Source organism: Malus sylvestris, chromosome 7 (assembly GCF_916048215.2).
Source record: "Malus sylvestris chromosome 7, drMalSylv7.2, whole genome shotgun sequence".
NCBI classification, from domain to species: Eukaryota; Viridiplantae; Streptophyta; class Magnoliopsida; order Rosales; family Rosaceae; genus Malus; species Malus sylvestris.
The window spans coordinates 31,033,315-31,047,632 of NC_062266.1; the positions used below are offsets into that span (position 1 = coordinate 31,033,315).

A 14,318-nucleotide genomic window follows, 5' to 3' on the forward strand; every position below is an offset into this window, starting at 1 on the left:
GAAAATCTAGGGATTTACGCACACAGACTCGTTGGGCTCTGCCTCCCAACTTTTCTCGCGAGGCTCACTAACTATCTCGCAGATGATGACGTCGCTTATGCCAGTAGGCACAAGTGCACGGGCTTGGTGGAGCCGCCAGCCTCCATTTTTGGGCCACTAAAAACTCTTTAGTCGGTTTTGGGCAATTGACTTGTGCTTGCTCTTGCTCTTGCCCTTGCCTTTCGGGTGGAGTCGCTCTAAAAATACAAGCGAAGCAAAGTAATTGGGCTTTATTAAAGTGGCTCCGGAAGTAGCCCGGAAGCAAAGTAATTGAAAACGTGGACCCTTTTGAAAATATTATCAGTCCAAAGTCCACTAATTTTTGTTGTTTATGCCGCCAAAGCGGCCGCCAGACGATGCTTCCTGGCTCTATCTTGGAAGGCAGTGTGAAAGGACTCACAATCTTCCCAATCTTCCCATCCCCTTATATATATTCATTCAAATCCACACACTCCTCCATTCCACTCTCAACACTTCTACTCTTCACTTTTTTTGACGTTTTCGAAGTTTCTAAGGGCTCGTTTGAAACTGCTTCTGTTTCGAGTTTCTAAAATGGCATCAGAAGCTTCAGCTCTGGAGCTGATTAGGCGACACCTTCTGAATGAATTTACCACAATGGATAGCTTCATCACTAGTCTCGACCTTTGCACCTCTGTCCCCCAACAAGATGAAATTACCCAATCACCCTTTAACACAACTTCCTCCTCCTCCTCCTCCTCCTCCACCACCAGCACCACCACCAGTGGTAGTGAGTCCACTGACCAATATTTCAAAATCTCTGATTACTTAGTCCCAGAAATTGATCGAGACACCCAATTCGAAACCAAACCCCAAATCTCGCACCCAAAACCACCAAAACACTCGACTCTCAGCCACCGCAAGCCCACCATAAACGTGGCAATTCCATCCCCACCACCTCTGTCTTCTTCTTGTACTGATGAAGATCAAAACACATCGAACACTTCCACCATGGTTGAAGCTGCTGCAAGGCACTACAGGGGTGTGAGGAGAAGGCCGTGGGGAAAGTACGCGGCGGAGATTCGTGACCCAAACAGAAGGGGATCCCGGGTTTGGCTCGGAACCTTCGACACCGCCGTTGAAGCCGCCAAAGCTTATGACCTTGCTGCTTTCAATCTGCGTGGAAGCAAAGCAATTCTCAACTTTCCACTTGAAGCTGGAAAATCAGCAGAACTCCCAGCCGAACATCCTCTGCTGGCCAGCAGGAAAAGGAGGAGAGAACATACCACTGAAATTCATGAGAATTCTGGTGAGATGATAAAAAACAAAGAGATAAAGAAAGAGGAGGATGTTCAGGAGATGAAAAGCTCCGCCCAAGAGAGAGTTTCAACCGCCGTTTGCCCATTAACACCGTCAAGTTGGGCGGCGGTTTGGGATATGAGCAAAGAAAACGAACAGGGGATTTTCAGTGTGCCTCCTCTGTCTCCGTTATCTCCTCACCCCAATTTCATGGGATATCCTCCGCTCATGGTTATTTGAATTTTTAATTTCTTGGGTATCATTCTTTGATTGCCAGAGTTTAAATTTGTATCGTCCCATCTGCAAAAAAGCAGCAAAAACAGAGTACTGTAAATAGTTCAGAGCAATATGGATTGAAGAACTCATATTGTATTTTTTAATTTGATTTGTTTATTTATTCCTTTAATCTTTAAATAATGAAATGCTTTGCTTCAACAAATTTTGTATGAACTCTCTGTATTAATTTCATAGATAAAGGATTCTCTCAATCTCTTTTTCTTTCTTTTCTATTCGAATGGTTACAATTAAATCATATTAATATTTTATATTAATTTTTTTGTAAAAACAAAATGGAAATAAAAGAGAAAATCGGATAGGAATAGGGGAAGATAATCCTACATCTAATTTATTGATTTTTTAGAGTGTTGCGTGTGCGCAACCTGTATTCTCTGCAAGTATAATATATTCATACTTTAGGGTTTTAAAGTCATTACACACTGTTCATTACACTGACATTTGACCTCAGCACTATTACTCTATTTGAAATTAGATAATTCCTAAGCCGGATGATGTATCACTAATAAGAAACAAGCATGTTAATTGATAATTAATAATTTAATCATCTACAATCACATCATTTGGTTTGTAAATTTGGTTTTCTTAGCATTACGCTTTGAATTTTGACTTCATGAACTATTTTTTTGTAAATCAATTTAAAATAAGCCAATTAACTCCTCACAGATTCAACAAAATTTCATTTACTTTATCATCAGATACTAGCATGACTTTACTCTCAACAGTAATCAAATGATAATCACGTGTCAGTATTTTCCGACAATGTCTATGAAATTTCATCCAATTTGTCGATGAGAAGTTAATTGGTTAATTTCAAATAGTTTGGGAAATTAATTTACCAAAAAAAAATCAAACAAGAGGTAAATTTAATTGGGGTAATAGTTTTGAGTGTCAAACGGCAGCATACTCCACTAATCTCTATTAATCTCTATTAATTAATGAAACTCTTTTTGTCAACCAAAAGATGGTGAAAAGACTACTTAGTCTTCTATCACACAAAAAAAGTGATGGGTAATAATGTAATTTTACAGTTCCAAATTTTACTATTTTTTATTGAAACATCACCATGATGTTAAAATACCTCTAATATTAAAATAAAATAAAAAATAAAAAATAAAAAAAAACAAAAACAAAAACCTCTCACCCCACGTTTTCTATCTCTCCCTCTCTCCTTCTCATTTTCTAAAAAAAATGTGTTCATACATACAAAGTGTGTAGGCAAATGTTAGTGTTCTTTAAGTTCATAATATTATCTCTTGTTAAGGATAATGGTATTTCCATAGGGGAGGCTCCACATCTGATGGCTTGTTGATCTCCAAATGGTTTTATGTGTTGTTGAAGGAATAATTAACTTGTTAATTAGAAACTGATATGGATATGTATGACAGCTATGGATTAATCACAAAACATGATTTATAAAGGTGTTTAAACAATCGAAAACGTTTTACCGACACTGATTATTATATAAACTTAGATGTCCATGTTAACTTTGTTCAAGACTCATTGATTCCAATTGCTAACCTTATTGTGTATGTCCAAGCCATTTTTGTCTTTATTCGGGGCAACATGACAAATACTTTCACATAAGTCGGTTATGTATTCATTACTGTGAGAATGTGACGAAGTTGTTGTGCGTTTGGAGAGAAAGAGTATATACTCGGTGACACGCAGAGTCTTTTTCGTATGGCTTAGTCGACTTAAGTAAAATACATATTTAATTGAATTGACAAAAATTTAACAAGTGTAGAAAGAGATGGCAAGCTTGACGTGCAAATGTGGACCATTATATATATTGAACGGCATACAGTTAAGCTCTAGTGTTTACTTTTCTCTAGGGTTCATGTACACAAGTGAAATGTGTATTTATGTTGAATCACATAAGGGTTCATATCTTAGTTCAAACTTCTGACCCAAAATAAAATATCTAGTTCAAACAACTAGTGTAATTAATTCTAAATACAAATGGATGCAACATGTCATTAATGTTATACAATAGAGGTTCAAATTCAACAATATTTTTGGTATTTTAGTCAAAATGGTCTCTGAGATTGACATAACTCTTCATTTTGGTTCATGAGATTTGAAATCAATAAAAGTGGTCCCTGAGTTTTGTCCACTGCCAAATCATTTTGGTTATCATGTGAAAAATATCTGTTAAATAATGACCAAAATGACAAAAATACCTTCAATTTAATAAATAATGGACCAAAATGATTTGACAAAAATTAAGGGTATTTTTGTCATTGTCTTTCTTATTTAATAGAAATTTCCGTGGAATGACCAAAATATTTGATAATGGACAAACTCAAGAACCAAAGTGAGAAGTTATGCTAATTTTAAACACCATTTTGACTAGAAAAACAATACTTTTGTTATTCGATGCAAGTAATAGCGGGAAAAGGAAAATTCGAACAAAAACCTCAAATGCAGTACTAAATGTTTTCAACCAGTTAAAGGACAAGCTCTCTGCGTTACGTTAGTCACATCTTATCAAAGTGAAAGAAAAAAATACAGTATAGTTATATAATCCTTCAATTTGTCAAGATCAAAACCAGCTCATGCGAGCACTGAAATATAAGCGTCACATCTTACCAAAGTGAAAGAAAAAATACAGTAAAGTTCTATAATCCTTCAATTTGTCAAGATCAAAACCAGCTCATGCGAGCACTGAAATATCTTATAACGCTGTTAAGCTGTGGATTAATATTTGGTTCACTCATTCAATTAATGAGATGTATGTTGAGAGAGAGAGAGAGAGAGAGAGAGAGAGAGAGAGAGAGAGAGAGAGAGAGAGGGGTAGTAATCTCTTCTTTGTCTTTCAATTTGGTAGAGGAGACTTAGTACTAGTTTGGTACTAATATGTTTTTATAAAAAGTGTGTATCAAAAAAAATTGAGCTCAAAAAGGTGTTTGGTAAACACTTAAAAACAGCTTATTTTCACAGTTTTTGATGAAAAAAAAAAAATAAATAAAAAACTAAAAATGTGAAGCAATAATTTTTTCAAAGCATAACAATATCAAACCAGGATATGCTCACAAGTTGCTGAGATGCCTGCTGTGGTGGAAGCGACAGTGAAATATCGACATCATGCGTTAGTTGCATGGGAGGGACCCCTGCAGTTACCACTAGTTGCAAAACTTGTCCATGTCTTTGCTGGCTGCTGACGAGCCCTAATACAACAACTTCTTCATGCCTAGTTGCAACCAAGTAGCAAGTTGGATAACACGCAGCTGGAAGTTATAACCAAACCGTGGGCTGCTCTAAAAAATTTAATATATTTTTTACTATGCCATGTTCCCCCTCCTCCGACTCTAACAAAGCGAGGAGTATTGTTGACTTGAAGTTGCTCTTATATTTTAAAGAGATAGATTCAAACTCTAGTGCAATGTAGAACTAAAGTGCAAAAGGATAATTTCCAACTGTCACGTTTTATTTATCTGATATTTTAAACTACTATAACACTTACAAAAACGGAATTCGAATTGAAGTATAAGGACGAGCACACTACTTTAGCTAACTTACTATATTTGGTTGTAACTAAAAATAGATTGCGTTTATCGTTACCGTAATCATTGATTATTGAGAAGAAAGGATAAGACCATTGGATTTAATAGGGGTGCCCCTATTATGTTGAAATGTGGATGGTGATTCCTAACAAAAAACAACTGATATTTCCTATATAAATTTCCGCACCTTCTCACCCCCAAAGTCATCAAATATTATTTCTTAAATTAGAAAAATATCACCCATATCCTTTCCATGCATGGCAATTAGCTTCCCCTTCTGCTCTCACTTCGACATGTCAGCACATGAAGAACAAGATGATTCAACGCTTGAGCTCATCCGCCAACACCTCTTAGGAGACTTCACCTTCACAGATTCCTTCATTTCTCATCTCAATTTCCAATTCCAACCAGTCAAGCCGGAGTACTCGTCCCTCTCTGAATCAGGGCCCAGCTCCCCCATTTCAAACCCTAATCACCATAGCCCCCAATTCTCAAATTCCGAAACGAAACCCAAAATCGTTAACTTACCATCCATGGAAGTAGAGCCCCTGAATTTGAGCTCACCAAAGAGAAAAAATAGTACTTCTCAAAATCCCGGTCCAAAAGATGAATTACAACAGGTTTCAGGCCCTGGTGATGCGTTAAGGCATTACAGGGGAGTCCGGCGGAGGCCGTGGGGAAAATACGCGGCGGAGATACGTGATCCGGCCCGGAAAGGTACTCGGGTTTGGCTAGGGACATTTGACACTGATGTTGATGCTGCCAAGGCCTATGATTGTGCTGCATTTAAGCTGAGGGGTAGGAAAGCAATACTGAATTTTCCGTTGGAGGCCGGAGTGTCGGAACCGCCGGTGAACACGGCGCGGAAGAGGAGGAGATCGGTAAAGCAGGAGGAGGTAGCTGAGACTGAAGAACTGGAGCTTCAAAGTTGGGTGCTTTGGGAAGGAGAAGGCACTTGAAGGAGCTGTGTTAATCTCAGGATCCTCCTCTGCCGATATGTTAGAATATGATTGGAGGACGGATTTACTGATTTACTATATGCATGGTCTGTAATATTCTACCGTATCAAATTTGTATGTACAAATTTATTAATAATAATACTAGGTTGTTTGTAAGATGGAAAATGAGAGTGAAAACAGAGAATAATTAGAATTAATGCAATGTGAACTTACTACACGGAAGAGGATCCGGTCCAGATCTCTCCCATCAAAGGCTCATGATTAAGGGATTCAGGCCGTTGAAATTTGATCCAACGACTACAATTATTATAACTTTTAGAATGATTTCTGTTTGTTGTCATTGGATCAAATTTTAACGGTCTGCACTTGATCCTGTGCCTTTGATGGGAGAGATCCGAACCGGATCCTCTTCCTTATTGTACAATCTTTAGTTGTTACATTTGCAGTCTGCCTTTTCAAGGTGTGAGGTCATTAGTAGAAACCCTAACAGTTTCCTAAATGCCGGTGTCATGATGTTGATCTAGCTTCTAGGACTACGACATCCATGTAGCTCCTAACACGAGCACTGAACTCTTTGCTCGATGTCTACACATATTTAACATGGTTCAAAAAGTCGTAATTAAGTTGATTAAGAGCCCACTCAAATCACTCGAAGTCCTGTGAATGACTCCATCCTCCATAATATCGCTTTTGACATTTCTTTTGGGATTGTTGACTTTTCATAACTTATTTCTATGGACAACTTGAGACCCGGTGCAGGTGCAGTTAGGGGTGGACTCGCCGTGAACAACCCACACGGCACACCTCACAACGGATGGGATCGTGTGTGGACCTGAATGATGCAAAACACAACGGAGTTCGAGTTCAGAGTTTGGCTGCAATGACACGTGATCCGACTTCTTCGACCTTGGAATTGTCTCCATGTTCCGTACAAGATTCCTAATTTGCACTGGCACACAACTCGGAAATAAACGACAACCAATTTATGCAACTTGGGTGGAACTTAAAGTTTAATTTGGGGTCCATGATGGAACCTCGCAAGTTGAAACTTCAAGATAAGCAAGACAAGAGATATTTTATTTATCGACTTTGTTGTTGTTGCCGTCACCTTATCCCAAACGTTTGAAACGGATTGGTGTCCAAAAATGATGCTAAACAATAACCCAACACCACAAATAGAAAGATTTTTTTTTTCTTTCTATTCAAGCGATATTATAATCTAATTTAAAATACAGGAAGAAAGATTTGAAGGGAACTTGGATGAGAATGGCCAGCTCTAGCCAACTTAGATACGTCTGGACTTGCAAAAGGAAAGAAACGTTCTTAGAATAACCCAAAAGGAGGCTAAGTTCCTTTCTTTGTTCTGAGCATTTTTACTACTTAGAGGTAAGGGAAGTAGAACAAATTTACAGCAGAAGCCTCTCTTCCATAGAGAAACTTCCAAAGACCAGAGAAAAATTTAGTATGGTTGTTGTCTTCTCTAAAATCCCTGCTACAAGAAGCTAACACCTCTAGGTGCCATTATTCTATATCGTGTTCTCGCACAAAGCCAAAAAACTTAGCAAGTTTCATGCTGCAAGGAAATTTGGGCAGTGAAAATATCACGAACTGTCTGAATACCGTACCTGTTGGCATAATTCCAATGTTACGTTGTGCTGTCCACTTGAACGAACTGAGAGCCCCACTCCATAAATTTAAGAAGAAGTAGCTATCATTTTGTTTTTTATCAAATCAACATCCTCCTCATCAACGTTTTCTTGCACCTCACTGTCATCCAAGAAACTAGGCTGGTTCGTCGATTGCAAGAAGTGTAGCCCACATCCGATCTGTCAAGCTTACTTTGTTTTGATTCTCTGTCACACGCTGCAATACCACATATTCCGTTCATAACTATACACTTCCCATCTTTTGGTGAATCATAACCACACACCTCCAAATTGATCAACATATTCGACCCACAACAATACACTAGCATACAGATTAAGAATTATTAGCCTCGGATTCATATTGTTGTTTCAACAGACGTTAAATTCAAGCTTTTGTAGTTACTTTCGTGCATGCTACTGCAAATTCAGGCTTGCATCTAGTTGTCAAAAGCTTCTACCGCTCCTAAAATGTTAACTCAGAAATCAAATGAAGACAAGAAATGCAGTTAAAAAACCAACTCGAGCCAAAACTACCCAATTGGAACAAATGGAGCAGGGGAAGTACTTACAGCAATTGGAATATAAGCATGTTTACTGCTTACAGGCCCGACTGTGAAACCACTGAATCCTGCCATGGCCCCATGAACAGCACTATGAGCAAGAAGAGTGCAGTGTATATTGTCCGATGCATTACTTGGGATAGCTCGAATCATATATGTGGGATAAAAATTTCTAGCCTCTACAACAGCTCAAAATTTTACCTATATATTTCATATTTATCGCCATCTTCGGAACTTTTGTGAAATGATCCTGTGACATGTAATATATAAACAGTAACCGAATCACAACTATTTGATGATAACAAGAAGAAACTATAGCAGAAAAAACTGCTTACAATGTACATCAAGGAAAAAAAAGTGTCTAAAAACTACTCAAAATATTATTGACAGTTTGTATTACACCTTAATCTTTTTGGTTAGCCATAGACCAACATACTCCTGCCCTGCTCCTTCTGCTAACACAATAACCACATGTCCATTTTTTAAGCCGCTCTTCAACAAATTCAAAAAGCCCACCGCGGCCTTCCAAATAGAAAGGAGATTCTGGAATCAAGCAGCAATCCTGTTATATCCAAAAGCCTATTGAGAGTTCTTATAGAAGTTAAGTTACTACTTGCTTTATACTTCTTTTGAGCAATAACAATTAAACTATGAGCGTGTTCTTAACAGTTGAAGCATATTTCATTTTACAGAGAACAGATGTTAAATGCCATTGAAGATGGTGCTAGTCAAAATTAAAATCAATTCATTTCCAAATACGACTGTATAGCCTCTAGGACAATGAGCAAACCCTCGTCCGCCATACAGAACACGGGCTAAATGAACACTCCCTCAGATTCAATATTTTGAATTACTGAATTACACTGGAATGCACATACAATTAGTTTCATATATTTGAATTACTGAATTACCACATCTCGACTTGCCAAAGTTGCATATAAAGAAATTAAACCTACAGAAGAGAAGTTTATTAAGTACAGGCACAAAGTTGTGAAACCAAATACATGCACACCATTCTTCATCTGACATAAGAACAAGATGATAAAGAAAGGTGAAAAATGAAAGTATGTCTTTCGTTATATCATTAAAAGACACATACCACTGTGTCTGCCCATGAGTTTGACAATTCCAACTCCATTTTCCACGCCTTCAACCTCGACATGTGCAGCGTTAATCGCTCTCTGTGCTTCTTCAACACCAGTAATATGTTGCTCATGAGGATTTAGAGTACTCATATTGAGTTTGTGAACTTTCCAAATTCAGAAGTGGCATCAAAATTTTATTGCAGCTTGCAGAAGTTAACAAGATAATGATACTAGGAAATGCAAATTATTCGTGAACGATAGAACTTACAGCGATATCATTATCAATTGTCTTAGGGATCCCAGCAACTGCGACTTGAAGACCACGTTTCTCAACTTCCTTGACAAAACATGCTAATGTCAGAACATGCTGCGACAAGGAAAGGGATTCATCTCAGACAGAATATGTTCACCTTGTATATCAGATCTGCTCCTTTTTGGGTGCCATCGCCTCCGATTATGTATACCTGGAAGTCACATTAACAACTTCCTCTCATCAACTTCAGTTTTTCTACAGGGGTTAACGCAACCCAACACAAATATGCGGGAAATGTGAGCATATATAATATATCAACCTGATTTATTCCTCGGTCTTGTATGTTATCAACTATCTTGTTCGTATCATGACCTCCTCGTGAAGTTTGAAGTAAGTTTCCACCACGCTTATGAATATCGTCGACAACTTTTGGTGTCAACGGTCAACCGCCATGTATTTTTAGAATAAAATCCCCTAGATCCTCCCTGAAAGTTTTCATCATCAGCAAGTTTACAATTCTTGAATTGGTAGTATTCTTAAAAGTTCCAAAATCATTGACAGAACTTTTAGCAGCCTTTAAGTCGAAGTGTTTCAGAGTTAGCAAAGTCATGTTAGTTCCATTTCCCCTAAGCGAACGGTTATGAAGATGAAAAAAACGCACCTTTTCCCGGGGTCCTGAACGCCGAAAATGCACCCCTCTAGGGCCCTCCTTTTGAACAACCTAGAGCCATTGCATAATGCAGTTATTCAAAAGCAACGAAACAAAAAATAGGAGACGACAACAACAATCAAGCTTTATCTCACTATGTGGGGTCGGGTGTATGAATCTTAAAAACGCCGCGGGAATAAAAAAGGAGACAAACATCAAAATTGAAAATTTGGCAGTTGGATTTTGCAAAAACCACTCACTTTCAAGTTTCCAACCAATTGTGTTATTGTGTACCAAACCGTATTCTCGACATACTAAAAATGAATTGTTCTATTTATAATTCTGTTATAGATAACGCTTTGCAGATACAAATCCATGCAACCAGAGTTTGCATTGTCTTTCTGTAAACGGAAAGAAGTTCAAAAAGTAAGAGGAGATAGTAGCAATAAGAAATGGAAATTTTGCCTTTTATAATAAAGGTCTTGGTTCATATACATATACATAGCATATCACAACGAATATACGAATTTCTATCTCGTAGCTTGCTTGAATTGAACACATTTGGTGCACAGCTTTTCGGTCTAGTAACCGAATGCCTTCGGCTGCAAGCTGCAATGCACCAATAAAATACAGATACATACTTCTTTCGGCCAGTTATTGAGACACCATTCAACGGTGCAGATATCACGGATTTCTCTGCACTCAGCGTAGCGTTACTTAAAGAACCACACAGTAGGCCCACGTCGCAATGTCAATTCTTCTAGCGGTCATTAGGTTTTACTTAAGGAAATGATCCATTATATGGCGTATGACATCTTCACCTTCTATATGTACACTTTGATCTTTGACCTGTAAAATGTTCAGAGTGCATATTTGTTTCTTTAGCGTAAGGTGTGAGCATGCGGGTGTGTGATGCGGGTGTGTGCGTGTGTGGGAGAGGGAGGGAGAGAGAGAGAAACCTGAATGACACTATGAGCAGAAAATCTCCGTCTGCTGCTGTGGAAACTAACATCTACTTTTTCCCAAGACAGGCGAGATAGGCCTTTCAAAAGTTCCTCTGCGCCAAACAAAGGTGTTAAGAAATAAATTATTTAGGGACAACCAATAATAAGCAACACGCAGACGCAGACAGATACAAGAGCAATGAAATTTAATAATAAAATGTAAGCAAATTAGCGATGTAACACAAGCAGAACAGCAACAAGCATAGACAACAACTTCTGTTTACACAGAATTCAACAATTAAGATACTATTGAAAGTTGGTAACAAAAGAGAAATGAGTTGTTAACCTTCAAGCTCGCCAGAGCCACCATCTTCTGCTGAAGCAGGCTCACACTGCTCAGCATCATAGGCCTTGCAGTGTTCTTCATAAACAATATGCGGATATTTTTCGTCAACAGTATTTTCCCACTGATAAGCAAAAAATCGAAAACTTTAAATCAAAATCAGAAAACCTGACCTTAAGATTACAATTATAAAACCATGCAGATGGCAATACCTTTGGAAGTTCGCTATTACGTCTAATACATGATGTTTTCCAGCCGACAATATCTTTACAGCATTAATTATCGAAAACAAAATGTGAATAAGACATAAAAAATTGGAAAGGGTATAAACATGATCATAGAAAATAGGATACGGTCATAGCCCACGTTTGAATACACCACCCTCCGCTTAAAACTACGCAATGCAGACCTGTCAAACAAAAATCAAATGTCATTCTATAATCTATATGCATGAAATCTCAAGAAACTTTGAATCTCATATTTACGTTTGGAATATGGATGCAAGTAACATACATGAAATAACAACCATCACAATCTTCTATCATTCGTTTAAGCAGTGGAGGCTTCCCATCATCGTCATCATTAAGAAAAAGATGCCGACCTGTTCTCCTAAATATCAAATGAATAACCGCACTAGCAAGTCTTTCAAAGGCAGTTACACCAAAGAGAAATGGCACCTACAGAAGGTGGATTAATTCATAAGTAAAAAGTGGCAAGTGCATATACCGAGTACCACCTAAGGACATAACATAAGATCACCCTAGCATCTTTCACTCCTGCTTAATTAAGCTTTTCAGTATATAAATCCACAGAATTTGACAAACCAATACAAGCCAAGAACTTACGTAAACTTGAGACGTTACAAACTCTAGGAATTCAAGTACATTCTGAACGATCAAGTGTTAAAGGAAATTGTGTCACCTGCTTGTTACCCCTTGATCCAAGATGAGGCGTGGCAACAGTAATAAAGTTCAAAGGCTCCAAGCCAGCTAATGTACTCCTTGCATCCTCTTCACATCCATTAGGAGATGAATGTTCCGTATTCTCACTTTTAGGTTCCGTATTCTCACTTTTAGGGGGACCGGGTCTATATAGCCTCCCAATTGCATATCTTGCCACTAATCCTCCAACAGAATGTCCAATAAATGAGATCTTTCGTAGATTAGGTTTTTTTCGAGTCAGTTCGATAACCTAAAATTGATAAACTTGGTTAGAAACAGTACAGAACAGGAAGTGGATACATCTTTTCAGGAATGAAAATAGATCCAATATATAAAAAAACACCAGGCGAAAAAAACCTCCTCTGCCAATCGCTCCCCCATTACATCCACACCATCTAGAGTCAGCTTAGAGCCATTCCGTTCACTACCTGCAGCCAAATTTCATCCAAAATTAAGTAGATTGGAAAATCATTATATTTTTTTACCAAAAATACCGACTGCAATAGATCACTTAGAACATTGCACAAATTTCACTCGTAAAAAACTTGTCTTACAAGTTAAAAGAACCAAAAATATAAGAAACAAGCGAGGGGATCAGAATCCAAAAAGCTCCAGCTTTGGACATATAAAAACAAATTGGATGCACAACACAAAAGAACGTTCCTTACAATGAACAATAACTTTGTCTGGAAGTGTTTTAACAAATTGCTCCGCCCCAAACTTCCAATCCGCGGCACTGCACGAGCAAATGCAAAAACAACATTGTACAAGAATGAGAAATTACCGTACAAGAAACGGACCTGTTCAAATACTCAAAAATACAAATTGGAGGAGGTCATGCTCAAAATCTACTTTTCAAAATCTACTTTAACGTACACACAACCAAAGGAGATACTTTCTGATTTCGCCAAATCAAACAACAAACTGCAATCTTTGCCCAATCAGAAAGCATACATTTGTTACTTAAATACAAACATCGTAACTACAGACCAAAAACAAAGTCTTGGTACAACTAATACAGATTTAGAACTACCAATTTAACTAAAGAAATCAAATTTATCATAAATCGCTAAAAAAATCAAAATTCCCTATCACAGTAAGCATAATCACCCAAAAACCATCTCAATCTCTCGATAAATCAAGAAAATTTCAAAGTACAGCTAATCAAATCGTGATTATATGATTTTCACCCCCAACAAATTGAATATTTGAAATTGAAAAGTCGTACGTTCCCATGATTCCATGGACCATGACAACGAGATGATCAGCGGAGGAATATTCGGACTCCTTGGAGCTCCAAACGTAGCGACTCCCAGTAGCCGACTCCGACGAGCAGACACCGTTCTCTACGACGCCGTTTTCCATGGCTGCAGCTGACCGCCGTTCGGCCACGGGCATTGACTGAGAAAATTGGTGGCGGGACAGAGAGAATCGGACGCGATTGGGGAAGTTGGAGAGAGGCTGATGAAAAAGAGGAGGAGAGTTTTTATGTTGAGGGACGTCGGTCGGTGGTTGCGACAGTGAGAAATGACATGGAAAATTGTAAGAAACCTGAGACTGAAGGAAACTGACTTTTCACTCAATATTTTAAAATTTTGAACCAGAAACTAATAATTATTATAATTATCTAAACTACGTATTAACAAAATTTTCTTCTCAAAAAAATTATAATTAAATAATTTAATTTTACATCACAAAATAAAATAATTACGAGTGATAATTTCTCACCTACTCTAATTTTAAAAAATAAAAATATAAACTTCTCTCAACTCCACTTTTTCTCTCTCTACCTCCCACACTCTCTTGCAGTGTTTTTTTGTCAAACATTATATTTTGTTAGAT

At 37.8% G+C, this 14,318-nt stretch overlaps 4 protein-coding genes across 5 annotated transcripts; 2 read left to right on the top strand and 2 right to left on the bottom strand.

Moving 5' to 3' along the window:
* The first annotated feature begins 478 nt into the window (after positions 1 to 478).
* Positions 479 to 1,735, top strand: LOC126630701 (ethylene-responsive transcription factor ERF105-like). Its single transcript, XM_050300853.1, has one exon. The coding sequence runs from the start codon at positions 592 to 594 to the stop codon at positions 1,534 to 1,536; it is 945 nt and encodes a 314-aa protein (XP_050156810.1). The 5' UTR covers positions 479 to 591; the 3' UTR covers positions 1,537 to 1,735.
* Positions 1,736 to 5,280: 3,545 nt separating this feature from the next.
* On the top strand, positions 5,281 to 6,220 carry LOC126630703 (ethylene-responsive transcription factor ERF106-like). The gene has a single exon (XM_050300855.1). It carries the CDS (start codon positions 5,354 to 5,356, stop codon positions 6,053 to 6,055), a length of 702 nt encoding a protein of 233 aa, XP_050156812.1. The 5' UTR covers positions 5,281 to 5,353; the 3' UTR covers positions 6,056 to 6,220.
* Positions 6,221 to 7,351: 1,131 nt separating this feature from the next.
* LOC126630706 (ATP-dependent 6-phosphofructokinase 4, chloroplastic-like) lies at positions 7,352 to 10,040 on the bottom strand. Its single transcript, XM_050300857.1, has 9 exons — positions 9,919 to 10,040; positions 9,757 to 9,810; positions 9,615 to 9,683; positions 9,361 to 9,442; positions 9,173 to 9,213; positions 8,664 to 8,804; positions 8,463 to 8,511; positions 8,271 to 8,329; positions 7,352 to 7,918 (listed from the first exon to the last, which is right to left on the bottom strand). Exons 4-9 carry the CDS (start codon positions 9,374 to 9,376, stop codon positions 7,838 to 7,840), a joined length of 387 nt encoding a protein of 128 aa, XP_050156814.1. The 5' UTR covers positions 9,377 to 9,442; positions 9,615 to 9,683; positions 9,757 to 9,810; positions 9,919 to 10,040; the 3' UTR covers positions 7,352 to 7,837.
* Positions 10,041 to 10,560: 520 nt separating this feature from the next.
* LOC126630699 (putative lipase YDR444W) lies at positions 10,561 to 14,041 on the bottom strand. 2 transcript variants are annotated; one of them, XM_050300851.1, is made up of 10 exons: positions 13,705 to 14,039; positions 13,145 to 13,212; positions 12,834 to 12,904; positions 12,457 to 12,726; positions 12,049 to 12,212; positions 11,889 to 11,944; positions 11,748 to 11,800; positions 11,539 to 11,659; positions 11,208 to 11,305; positions 10,561 to 11,097 (listed from the first exon to the last, which is right to left on the bottom strand). In XM_050300851.1, the coding sequence occupies exons 1-10, from the start codon at positions 13,872 to 13,874 to the stop codon at positions 11,026 to 11,028; spliced, it is 1,143 nt and encodes a 380-aa protein (XP_050156808.1). In that variant the 5' UTR covers positions 13,875 to 14,039; the 3' UTR covers positions 10,561 to 11,025. The 2 variants fall into 2 exon arrangements, with proteins under 2 accessions (XP_050156808.1, XP_050156807.1); XM_050300850.1 differs by lacking the exon at positions 10,561 to 11,097 and having other exon boundaries at positions 11,104 to 11,305; positions 13,705 to 14,041.
* Positions 14,042 to 14,318: the final 277 nt, after the last annotated feature.